Source organism: Globicephala melas, chromosome 6 (genome assembly GCF_963455315.2).
Source record: "Globicephala melas chromosome 6, mGloMel1.2, whole genome shotgun sequence".
NCBI lineage: Eukaryota > Metazoa > Chordata > Mammalia > Artiodactyla > Delphinidae > Globicephala > Globicephala melas.
In genome coordinates, this window is record NC_083319.1 from 68,625,835 (window position 1) to 68,639,153 (window position 13,319).

General features: G+C 45.6%; 1 protein-coding gene across 2 annotated transcripts in view; it reads left to right on the top strand.

Moving 5' to 3' along the window:
* The first annotated feature begins 1,025 nt into the window (after positions 1-1,025).
* Positions 1,026-13,319, top strand: part of ACER2 (alkaline ceramidase 2) — a 33,707-nt gene continuing 21,413 nt past the window's right edge. Inside the window, exons 1-3 of one of the 2 annotated variants that reach the window (XM_030840585.2) lie at positions 1,026-1,244; positions 9,217-9,331; positions 10,193-10,334. In XM_030840585.2, the coding sequence (XP_030696445.1) occupies positions 1,137-1,244; positions 9,217-9,331; positions 10,193-10,334 (365 nt within the window). In that variant the 5' untranslated portion in view covers positions 1,026-1,136. Of the gene's footprint in view, positions 1,245-2,503; positions 2,719-9,216; positions 9,332-10,192; positions 10,335-13,319 lie in introns of those variants that run through there. The other variant, XM_060300973.2, reaches the window with a different exon arrangement.

Below are 13,319 nucleotides of genomic sequence, written 5' to 3' on the forward strand. Positions count from 1 at the left end.
TTTCTCTTTCTTCAGGAATCGCTGGAACCAGATTAGCTTTGGTTTAGAAACTACAGAATAGTTACAGCAGCAAAAGCAAAGCAGTGATGAGCAGATCTGAGATCATCCTGAATTTGATTTCTAGTGCTGACACTTACTAGCTGGAATGGCATTGCTGATAGAACCCACTTCGCAGGATCCCCTCTGGGAGCACTAAATGAGTGACACACTCGGAAGCTCTTCAAACAGCGCCTGGCACATAGTAAGTGCAACATACCTGTCATCATCTCTTGTACCTGGGATGTTCTGGAGGTGTCATACCAGCCACATTGCATCTTTTGGGGACTGGGATAGCTGAAGTTTGACCCTATGTGTAAACGAAGACTACCTTCTAACACTGGAGTCCACGGGACCGAGGGCAGGAAGTTATTCAAAACTGCAGAAGCGCTCTACCCAGGTGTGGGTGGCAGAGGCTGTATGGGAGAGTCCTCGGCTCCACTGCAGACTGACTCCAAGGTCTTCCTGCCTTAGCCCAACGCACCAAGCAAGCCGGAGGGACTGAGGGCTTTTCTCGGCCGTGAGTGCAGGCGTGCCACGTGCACTCGGACATGTTCTCCGACATGCAGGCAAGTCCGAGCAAAGACTGCCACGATTTCGTAGGGGCCGGGTCCTCCTGGGTTTCTTAATTTCTGGGTTTTCAAATTTTTGCCAGGGCGGGCTCTGGCGCTCTTTGCGCAACTGGGGTAGGGGGCGCCTGCAAGTCTGAGCCGCAAGGTGGGCGTGGGCAGGCCCGTCGAGGCCTTTGCCACCTGCTGGCAACAGACGCGTCCAGGGGTGGGGGAGGAGGAGACAGGTCCCCTCCCCAACCCCACTCTCCCCTCCCCTGCGCATCCCGCCTCCGGGGTGGGCGAGGCCGGAGCTCAAGGTCCCGCGGGCTCCCCCAGGGGGCGGAGCCGAGGGAGGGGTTTGCGAGCCAGTCACGTCCTACGCTGCAGAGCAGAGCCGCGAGAGGCCGGCCCAGGAGGCGCCACATCCGGCGGCTGCCCCGTGGTGCATAAAGCCGACGCCGCTGGGGCCACCGCCGCAGTTGGTTTCCAGCAGCAGCTCTGGCCTCTTCTCGGCTGCGGGAGCAGCTTCTCCAATGCCCCAGAGCGGCCATGAGCTCCCCGCACTGGTGGGACCAGCTGCGGGCTGGCAGCTCGGAGGTGGACTGGTGCGAGGACAACTACACCATCGTGCCTGCCATCGCCGAGTTCTACAACACGGTGCGGAGTGCGGGAGTGGGGATGGCAGCCGGGCTCGCGGGAGGGGGCTGTCCCTAAGCGCCGCGGCGCCTGGAGCCTGGACCTGGGTCTGTGCGTGCATCTGGGGCATTTTCGCTCCAGGGTCAGAGTCGACCCACGCCCCCTCCCCTGCGCGCCTTCCAGTTCTCCATCTGTCCTCCTCTCCTGTCCCTATCGCCGACATCTGGGCTCATCCTCCTCTAAGTCATTTCTTTCTGATGGCTCTATTGTCTTGTTTGGTCCTCACCTGTCCCGGAGTCAGTGCTCCGTGTCAGCCCATACTTCCAGTTTGGGTCATTGGGGGCGGTGAACCCTCCAGGACTACTCCCTTCGTCCCTTAGGATCTCTGTGGCGTGACGCACTTGGGTTGCATTGTGCGTTTTTGCCCTGAGCACCTGCTCTAGGAGTCCGGGGAAACGGGGAGACCTCCCGGCAGGTCTCTGGGGCGGGGCCCACTCCGAAGGTTGGCCCCGCCCCAAGCGTACACCAATAATAGGTCGAGTTCCTTTGGGCCAGAATTAAGTTAATTGCTTCGAGTTCTTATTTCCTTGCCTTTAGTACAGAGTTTCACACCAGCCCCAAGTTCAGCTCCCCCAGGCCTCTTCAGTTACTAAGCCTGGGAAGTGAAAGGGAAATGTGGGAGGGATCGTGTGCGTGTTTTATGGACTTGCCTAGGTCTCTAGATGTGGGCAAGACGAAACTTCCCCACTGCAGAATCCTGTGTGCTTTTAGTCTTTGTGGGAGAGAAGGCCTGCAGTTGGGAAGGAAATGCCTCTTCTTTTTGCTATGCCCATGCCTCAGGTTTCTGGTACCAAAATGTGAGACTTTGCATGGTCATTTCTGTGGCTTTTCATTTCACTGCCCTAACATGGAAGACAGGAACTCCCGGTTTAAAAGTCGCTGTGAATTTGAGATTGTTCTTTGGGATTTCCCCCTTAGATTTGCTGGAGAGAATGTCCTTGGCGTGAGTCAAATACTTCTTGCCTGGAAGGATCTCCCATGAGCTAGTCCCTCTCTTATTCATTGATGAGAAAACTGAGCTCTCCAGAGGGGAGCTGCTCTGCGTACATTTCTGGCATGGCTGGGGCCACAATCCAGAGCCTGCACTCTCCCTCCCCTCTTTGCTGAAATCCACTGCTGCCCTCCCAGCAAACGTTCCTCCTTTTTTTTATGACCGGATTAATTCCTCAAGGAAACCTGGCCCTCTGCTGCCCCTAGACGCTGTGACAGGTGCAGTCAGTGGAGGTGGCCACCCTTCACCTATTGTACAACCTGTTTCAGAGCATGCTATCAGGTGTGGACAGGTGCCTTCAGAGGATGAACTGGAGCAGGGCTGGGTGCTTTCAACGGCAGTAACTCAGTTTCTCCACTTGTAAGTGGAGAGTACTACTAAGGATTTCACCAGAGTTAATGAAGAAATGACAGCTTGAGGACAGGTTCTCACACACCCAGCAAGGTAATTATCTGTGGAGTCTGAGGCCAGCAGAGTCAGGCCTGGTTATTTGGCCAAAAATGTTAGTGTATAGCTGCTCTGGGTCTGCCTTGAAAAGCCCCAGAGTGCTGGATGAGGGGAAGACCTTATTTTGTCTTAACTTTTAATCTAGTCCCATTGGAGCTGTTTCTTAGTGAGTGCCAAAATCTTTTTTAGAAATGAGCTGTTGATCTTCAGTTGCAGTGTCTGGCTGATTAGCTCTGCTGGTCTGCCTGGCAAACCTAATTCTTTGGAATACTTGTAAACCGCAAAATTTGCTTTAGCAAAGTGGAGAGATTGAGGGTCTCAGAGAAGTAGTTGGCCATCAAACTTTGTAGAGTGTCGATCCAAAGAGTGTACCAAAAAACGCTTCCTCCTCTTCTTTTCACATCCTAGTTACCTTCTGTTCCTCATCACAGGACAAACCCATGCTTATCTTACGCCTGTATTAAGGAAGACATCGAGCTATTACTTGGTAACAAACATCTCATTAAATCCTCATAGCGAGGCAGCAGGCCTAATTATCCACTTTACAAGAAAATAATAATCATTACTCATTTAGAGAACAAATTTGAAGGAATAAAGATGTAAAATCAGGAGAAGACTGGGAGGGGGTTCTAGAACCTTCTTAATGGAGCTTGGCAGTAGCACATCACTACTGCAACTTTAGTTACTCCTGGCTGCCACTAGTTGTTCGCTATGTGTTGAAGCTCTGCTGGGTACTCTACAGTCACCCTCAGCAGTGGGTGCTATTTATTACATCCGTTTTGTAAAGGGGGAAACTGGGTCTAGATAGATTTTGCAACTTGCTAAGGTCAAGAAAATGGCAGAACTAGAGTCAGAACTCGGACGTTCTGACTTGGAGCCTGCTAAAATACTGCTCTTGAAGATGCACATGCCGTTGTAGCTACTTTAGATTTATTTATTTAGCATGATACAGGTGTTTATTGTTCAGTCATTCTTTAACTTAAAACTCCTGCATTGGGACCATTTGATCTCTAGGCTAATCGTGGTGTTTGATATGGGGAAAAAAAGTTTTGTTTAAAGTAGTTTTTTTTTTTTTTTTTGGCCGTGTCATGTGGCATGCGGGATTTTGGTTCCCCAACCAGGGATTGAACCTGGGCCCCCTGCAATGGAAGTGCCGTCTTAACCACTGGACCACCAGGGAAGTCCCTTAAAGTAGTTTTTTGAAATTGTTGTTTATTATAAAAGTAACAACATGATCATGGTAAAAAAAAAAAATCAGAGTAGGCAAGTTATAAAGTGAAAAATACCCTTCCGTATCTTTTCAGACATTTTATAAGCATGCAAAAAACACGTGTATTTGTGTAGACATAGAAGATATGTGTGCAACGTGTATATACACACCACAACCCAATTGAGATCATGCTACAGAAACTCTTCTGCACCTTGGTTTTTTCCCTTAATTTGTCTTGGAGATAATCCCATATTGGATCATATAGAATTATCTTCCTCTTCACAATGTCTATACAGTATTTCATTTAATGGATTGACCATAATTTATTAAACCAGTCAATTCATTATTGGTGGACATTTAAGGAAGTTTCTGTTTATTGTTTTCATTTTGGTTTCTGAACAGTGATGCAATGAATATCCTCAAATAGGCATCTGGATGTACTTCTCCAAGTACTAATTCTAGATGGGAAATTGCTGTGTGGAGGGGAGTATTTACTTCAGAGGCTTTTAATTGTTGCTTAATGGTCCACCAGAGAGAGTACTCTGATCTGTGTTCCCACTGGCCATGTTTGGGAGTACAGAGCATTTTGCTTTTGGTCCCGGCAGATCTCCATTGCCTCAAATTTTGTCATTGTCCTTTGCGTCAGCCAAGCCCAAATATCTCTTCCAAGAACACATCATGCCCTTACACAGTCTTTTGCTTTTGCACATTTTGTACTGTTTCCTGTAAATACAAGTTTTAGGGCTTCCCTGGTGGCGCAGTGGTTGAGAGTCTGCCTGCCGATGCAGAGGACACGGGTTCGTGCCCCGGTCGGTTAAGATCCCACATGCCGCGGAGCGGCTGGGTCCGTGAGCCATGGCCGCTGAGCCTGCGTGTCCGGAGCCTGTGCTCCACAACTGGAGGGGCCACAGCGGTGAGAGGCCCGCGTACCGCAAAAAAAAAAAAAAAAAAAAAGTAAATACAAGTTTTATTGAATTGAGTTCCTTTTTATGTTTTAAGGTTTCTTTTGTTGTTGTTTTGGTTTTTTTTTTCTTTAGCGGTACGCGGGCCTCTCACTGTTGGGGCCTCTCCCGTTGCGGAGCACAGGCTCCGGACACGCAGGTTCAGCGGCCATGGCTCACGGGCCTAGCTGCTCCGCGGTATGTGGGATCCTCCCGGACCGGGGCACGAACCCGTGTTGCCTGCTTCGGCAGGCGGACTCTCAACCACTGCGCCACCAGGGAAGCCTATGTTTTAAGTTTTAAGGCCCAGTCACACTAAAGAGAAAGACTCCAGACCTAGCAGCTTTGGGAAAAGGGGGGGTATGCCTTTTAATCACCGAGCTTGGCCTTTGGGAATTCTCTTGGGGACTCAGAGGGACAGAAGGAAATCAGCTGGTGCTGGAAAAAAGTCTTGAAGCAAAATATATGCCTAAAATCAGTCCATGATCTGTCACCTCTCCTAATCAGCTCTGCCCCCAATCATCAAGATAAGTAGAGTTCTCTTTATATGCCAAAGCTCACATCCCACTATCTGTAGGGCAGAGTTATCCATCAGTCAATCTATCAGTCTCTCCCTCCATCCATCCACCCACCCATTTGCTGGGCAACTGTGTGCCTATCACAGAGACCAGACCTGCAAACAGTCATCTGGATGGTGAGGACCATAGGAGGGGTATGTACAAGTCACTGAGGTGTTACTAGTACTCTGCTGGGGGTTGGTGTACTGTGGAGGTGGGGTAGGGGATTTTGCAGGAAGGCTTCTGAGTCGGGTGACCAACTTGTCCTGGTTTGTCTGGGACTTGCCCAGTTTTAAAACTGAAAGTCCCGTGTCCTGGAAACCCTCCTCAGTGCCAGGCATACCAGGACAGTTGGTCGTTCCAGAGGCAGAAAGGGAGCAATGGAATGGATAGTTAGGAATCTGCATACGATTAAGATACGTAGTCTACTCAGCCAGGGTAATGCCCCTAGCTGTTCATGAACTTGCTGTTGAGAAAAACTTACAGCCTGTTGCTTTGTCAGTATTTACCCTCTGTCTGGGAAAGTGCACAATCACATGCGTCAGGATGAGATTGCAGTGTGTTCCTGAGATTATTTTGGTACAAATGGCTGGTAGGAATTCATAGAATGAGGAACTTTCTAAGGAAATAATAAATTTTAAAATTGTGGTTTCCTTTTAATGAAAAAAAAAAATCTGTTCTGCAGGCATTGAACAAACCAATTCTCCAAAGGATAGTCCAACAATAGGCTTTAAAAAATACCCCCTGGCTGAACTATTCCACTTTAGTGAGCCACACAACGTTGAGGGGAAGTTTCATTTCTCAGTAGACATGGAGCCATTGAATCTGTCTTTCAACAAATGAATCTGTCTTTTACCAACGACTTGTTTGCTTTTCCGTATTTCTTTAGGAGTTCCTTCCTCTTTTTGTCTAGGGGAGCGTCTCCCTCTAATTTGGTCTTTTCCTTTTCATAGATTGATGTCTTTTTTTTTTTTTAATTGAAAAAAAAAATTTTGGCCGTACCACGCGGCTTGCAGGATCTTAGTTCCCTGACCAGGGATCACACTCACCCCCCCTGCACTGGAAGGGCGAAGTCTTAACCACTGGACCGCCAGGGAAGTCGCCATAGATTGATGTCTTTAAAAAGCATGGTGGAGACCAGCAGACACTGGTAGATGGGCTGTGCGGCAGCAATAATGTGATTTCAGTGTTATTTGGGACTGTTAAAATGGTGCTTCTAAATTGAACTCCCTAATATGGGCATTAAAAATATTTGAGGTATCATAATTTTACTGCAGGTGTAATAAGCGACCTCATGTTTTTGTGACTAGTGTGTAAATACATTTAAAGGTTATTACTGTGTACATTGCTAGTGGTAACATAGATTGAAAAAGCCTTTTAAGGAGGAGTTTGGCCATAGATAGTTGCACCTGGCTGAAGCAAAGGAGATTGAGAGAACTTGAGGCAATAAACATATACAGTTAGCCCTCTGTATCCATGGTTCTGTATCTGTGGATTCAATCAATTGTGGATTGAAAATATTTGAAAAAACAAATTCCAGAAAGTTCCAGAAAGCAAAAGTTGAATTGCTGTACATTGGCAACTATTTACATAGCATTTACATTGTATTTACAGCTTAAAAAATTTTTTTTGTTTATTTTTATTTATTTTTATTTGGTTGCACCAGGTCTTAGTTGCAGTAGGTGGGCTCCTCACTTGCGGCTCACCAGCTCCTTAGTTGTTGCATGCATGTGGGATCTAGTTCCCTGACCAGGGATCAAACCCAGGCCCCTTGCATTGAGAGCGTGGAGTCTTAACCACTGCACCACCAGGGAAGTCCCTGTATTTACAACTATTTACATAGCATTTACACTGTATTAAGTATTATACATAACCTAGAGATGATTTAAAGTATACAGGAGGATGTGTGTATGTTATATGCAAATATTATGCCATTTTGTATAAAGAGACCTGAGCATCCAGGTGAGTTTGGTATCTGAGGGGGTTCTGGAGCCAATCCCCCACAGATACCGAGGGATGACTGTACTGGGGTAAAAAGCTGTGTTATATTTATTCCCTGGCATTGTAGGTGAGGCTGCAAATTAGTGCGCCTCCCACTGGGGAATGGCTCAATAAACTGCTTCTGTCTGCAGCACTTACAGCAAGTGTGATAAAGCTCTGTGAGCTAAGATGAAAAAGTTTGCAAGGCATGTTGTCGAATGATGAGAGGAAGTTGCAGAATGATAATGTTGTAATATATGATATATATATGTATTTACATAAATGCAAAGAAATTGAAGATTGTGAATCTGAGAAGAGGGGATATCTCCAGGGAGGAGGATAGAAAGGAAGACTTTAGTTTTGTAATGTATTCTTTTTCTTACACGGAGAACACGTTCATGTATGTGAAAGGAGAAAGTTACTTATAGTATAACAATTACATTTTTCTCCCTCTTCTCCCCTGTCACCTCCTTTTATTCCTCCTACTTCTGTGTTTAACAAAAAGGAGAGCCGTGTTTAAATCACATAAAGGTCATAGGTGCACAGTGTGTGATGCAATTCAGAATTTTTAGATGCCCATTGAGGCATGAAGCCAAGGAGGTCAGAATGTGGTTGGGTGGGTTGGAGGCAAAAAAACATCAGCTTGGGGCAGTGGAAGGAGTGGCTGGATGCTGGCCCCAACTCTGTGGGTGACTGCGTCTCTGACTTTGGCCAGCCTGGGAGCCTTTCTGGGCCCTTAATTATATCCCCTTGTAAAGCAAATGATCTTTAAGATCTCTCATTTTAACTCTTAAAGATCTCTGATTTTTTTTTTTTAAAGATCTCTGATTCTTTAAATGATTCCAAGGAAAGTTAAAGCCTGTGATAATATGTAGACCCTTGTCCTGATTCTTCCTTCTCTGCTTCTTAGTAAATAAATGAGAGTCGGCTATATTTCCAAGTCTGGAGACTGCATACCACCTGGGACAGCTGAGGCCATTTATCCAGACTCTTGCCCAGGGTCACCAGTAGCTCAGAGGGCTCCTAGTGGGGGAAAGAGGAAAAGGTCCCCGCCAGAATGGGCCAACTAGAACAAGGTACCCCCTTCTCCAGAAGGATGCAGCCCCACGAGGGATTTCAGTCTTGAACTTTAACCAAAGGCAGCAGCCTTGCTCCTATCGCACCCCTGACCAAAGGTCTTGTCCTCTCTTTATTTCTCTCCCACTCTGTCCTTCTCCCCTTTCTAAAGACTGTGTCATTCCCATTCCCTCTTGTTCCCAGATGGTGACAGAGGCATGCGTTAGCTACTGTTGTTGCCAATTCCTACCTGTACTACACCTCAAGTTCTGGAGTTTGCGATGCATTTTGTTTAGTTTTGATTTCCTTGGTCTGGACACGGGTTCGAGCCCTGGTGCGGGAAGATCGCACATGCCGTGGAGCAACTAAGCCTGTGCGCCAGAACTACTGAGCCTGGGCGCCTAGAGCCTGTGCTCTGCAACAGGAGAAGCCACCACAATGAGAAGCCCGCGCACCGCAAAGAAGAGTAGCCCCCGCTTGCGGCAACTAGAGAAAGCCCGGGCACAGCAGCGAAGACCCAACACAGCCAGAAAAAAAAAAAAAAAAAAAAAAGAAAGAGGCAGGAAGGAGCCCCCTAAAGTGTTATTAAAGAAGTTGTGAGTTTTCCTGGTTGTGCTTTTTTTTTTTGGTTAAAAAAAGATGTATGGCCACATTCATCTCCATTTGCAAAGGACATACTAGGAACAAGCTGCTTTACTTTTTGCCCTTTTACTTAATATTCATCTTTTCGTTTTACATTTTCTCCCCCCAGATCAGCAACGTCTTGTTTTTCATTTTACCGCCCATCTGCATGTGCTTGTTTCGTCAATATGCAACATGCTTCAACAGTGGCATCTACTTAATATGGACTCTGTTAGTTGTAGTGGGTAAGTGGATTCGTTTGCGAGCACGGGCTGAAAGGGAGGAAATGGAATTCTGCACACTCCCTGACCCCTTTGAACATTATGTTTTGTAAACCAAAGTCATTCTGACGTCTTAGCAAACTTTTATGTTGTTTGCTAGATGCCAAAAGGAGGACTCTTTTGGGCTTGATAACAAGGTTGACCGTAGTTATCACAATTGCGTTTGAGAATTCATTTATGTAATAGCTATTGGTGTTGTGCCAGTGCAGTTTTCTGTGAACTTCTGAAGAAAGTCATGTGAAACAATTGAAGTCTGATGAAACTGTGGTTTCTAATAGACTAAAATAAAAAAAAACAAATGAAGGATCAAATGTTTGATCCTTCATTATTCTGGGAAATACTTGTATAATTTTCATTTCCTTCCACAGGCAGATTGGGAATTCTTAACAGTGAGAGAATGTTGACTTTTTTTACTGCCTGTTCCCATGAACAGGTGGATGAAGACAGAGTGTTGTGCAGTTATTAAAGATCTGTGCGAGGGAGGGAGACGCAAGAGGGAAGAGATATGGGAACATATGTATATGTATAACTGATTCACTTTGTTATAAAGCAGAAACTAACACACCATTGTAAAGCAATTATACTCCAATAAAGATGTTAAAAAAAAAAAGATCTGATGTGCTGGTGTTTGGGCCCTTCTTCAAATCTTCTTTCTAGACTTGAAGTCTGCATGCCTAGGTGGTGTGAGTTTCTTCAGTTTCTTTTCTAGAGAGATAGAGTGACCTGATCATTGCTGTTTGTGAAAGGGCTATCCCTAAGCAGTGTATTGAATTTGTGAATCCATTCTTCTATGTGACCTTTTTTATTGGTTGTAATTGATTCTAGGAATTGGATCCGTCTACTTCCATGCAACCCTTAGTTTCCTGGGTCAGATGCTTGATGAACTTGCAATCCTTTGGGTTCTGATGTGTGCTCTGGCCATGTGGTTCCCCAGAAGGTATCTACCAAAGATCTTTCGGAATGACAGGTAAGTTTGTACTAAATTTTTGCATTTACTAGTAGGTGTGGTACCCAATATAACAATGTATTGGGTTGGCCAAAAAGTTCGTTCGGGTTTTTCCATCTTGCGGAAAAACCCGAACGAGCTTTTTGGCCAACCTAGTATATATCAAGAAAAATCACACAGATACACAAAAAGGGCTTCCCTGGTGGTGCAGTGGTTAAGAATCCACCTGCCAATGCAGGGGACACAAGCTTGAGCCCTGGTCCAGGCAGATCCCACATGCCATGGAGCAACTAAGCCCGTGCGCCACAACTACTGGCCCGTGCTCTAGAGCCCGCAAGCCACAACTACTGAAGCCTGCGCACCCAGAGCCATGCTCCGCAGCAAGAGAAGCCACCGCAATGAGAAGCCCGTGCACTGCAACGAAGAGTAGTCCCCACTCACCACAGCTAAAAGCCTGCACACAGCAACGAAGACCCAGCACAGCCAAAAATAAAATAAATTAGAAAAAAAAAAGAAAAATCACACCCTATTGAGTCTAACCTAGTGATGAGCTTATCATATACTTATTTAATATCCACTGATTGTACTGTCAGACCAAAACCAAACTGCCAGATAAAAAAGGTGATTTTAATATGTTGGGGAAGAAGTTACCTGACAGTAGGACAAAAAGTCAATATCCCCGTTACTGGTACTAGCAAAACTAGAAGGATTTTCAGGGCAGGAGAAAAGACTGAATGGTAGTTCAAAGCCCTTTGATTTCCTGCTATAATATTTCCTGAGTCCCACCCAACTCCACGAGTTGTAAATGTTTACAGTAGAATCCGCACTGAGGAACTGGTTCTTGGCGCTATAGATAATATTCAGATTGTGTCAGTATTGCTTCTGATGAGAGCTACACACACACACCCCTTTAAGCTGGAAATCCAGTATTTCAGGAAGGGATGCATTTTAATATCCATTGTGTTATTCTTTTTTTTTTTTTTGCTGTATGCGGGCCTCTCACTGTTGTGGCCTCTCCCGTTGCGGAGCACAGGCTCCAGACGCGCAGGCTCAGCGGCCATGGCTCACGGGCCCCGCCGCTCCGCTGCACGTGGGATCCTCCCGGACCCCTGCATCGGCAGGTGGACTCTCAACCACTGCGCCACTAGGGAAGCCCCATTGTGTTATTCTTACATGGTTATTTATCAAGTATATATTTTTTGGACTTACTATTTACCATGAACTATTTACTTTGAAGTTTTCTAGGCACTAGGATATAACAGCAACGTCTCTGCCCTTGATGAGCTTACACTGAAGTTGGAGAGATTATGAATCAACAAACAAACACATAAATAATATTATGTTAGGGTGTGAGAGTGCTATGATGAAAAATGAAGCTGGTAAGGGGGTAGTGGTGACTTGGGGTGCTGGTTTACAGTTTGGTCAGAGAAGGTCTTTCTGAGGCACTCTTGTTAATATCTGAAGTAACAGAAGAGAGTCAGCATCATAAAGATGAGAAATTCTCCCAGAACTCATTACTCATATGTTTCTCTGTACACACTGTTTAGTTAAAATATATATATAGATAGATAGATAGATAAACAATCCAAAAATATGGATTCAATCAAGCAAGCTGTGTGTGCCCAGGGAAGAGCTATACCAGGAAAATAAAAGAGTTCATTACAGTTTTCCTGGCAATGGGAGGAGAATAGGAGCAATGCAGCTATTAGAGACGCAGGCTGTTCTGTATGGATAGAGGTGGAGGAGTGTCAATGAAACGTGCTGGCTGCAAAAAGCACCTTGTAGAACCTGTGCGTGTAACACCCTAATTTTAGAATGAATGAAGCCTCTTTTTGAGTATATGTCTTTGTATATGCATAAACATGCCTGAGAGGATGAGGACAGCAGCTACTACCATTGGCTATTCTTAGGAATTGGGGTGGAGAGAGAACTTTCACTTTTACCTTTAATCTGTACTGTTTTACAATTTTTTTCTTAAAAAGAGCACATGTTAATTTTTAATCCTAAAAAATGCATTATTAAATGAGGTAGGGAGAAAACATACTTTATTTATTTATTTATTGGCCACACCACATGGCTTGGCAGGATCTTAGTTCCCTGACCAGGGATTGAACCTGGGCCCCGGCAGTGAAAGCACTGAGTCCTAACCACTGGACCACCAGGGAATCCCAAGAAAACATACTTTAAATGGATTAGCTGTACAATCTTCATCCTGGGCAGCAGGATTTGAATTAAATAGTATTATCTCTAAATAACCATTGAGCAGATAGACATATCCTCAAGAGGTTACTTATCAAAAAATGAGAGAGAGAGAGAGAGAGAGAGAGCAGCTGTTTACAAGTAGAAGCGAAAAGGAGAGTGTTCCTGGTCTTAGATGAAATATGTTCTCCATCGTGCTGAGACCTTCTCCAGAATAGAAACCGGAAAGAGCCTAACCCAACCTGCTGTGTTTCAGTTGTGCGTCTTGTTTCCTTGTTCAGCTTCAGGAGAATGACTGGGGGGTAATCAGAAAGCCTTGGGAGGTCGGGCAGGGGTGAGGGCAGGGGTGGAGGTAGATGCTACTCGAGCAGGGGCACGAAGTGGCTTGGCCAGTGGGGACTTTTTGCCTCTGCCCGAGAGACACACCCCTTACCTTTTGGCCTTTTCTGTGGTCTCAGAAGGTGCCCACCAGTCACCTCCATGCTTTCCCTGAGCACACGTGCATTAGGTTGAGAGCTGAGGAACCATTTTGCTCTTAGATCTGATTGTTCAAGCCGTGGGATCTGAGTGAGAAGCTGACAAAATGGGAATAAGGGTTTTGTTTGTTTGTGGTGCTCTGGAGGCCTGGGTTTGAAATTCCACTGGACAGTTTTTAATGTGTTCATAATAGAGAATCATTTTCTTTTCTTGTCTCTTGATGGGTGCAGGAGAGAAGAAAATGGGGCAATGCTGTAGTAATGAAAACTTACCGACTTTAATAATGAAACACATTTTGAGGCAGGGGGGTCTGTGACCACCTGGGACTCT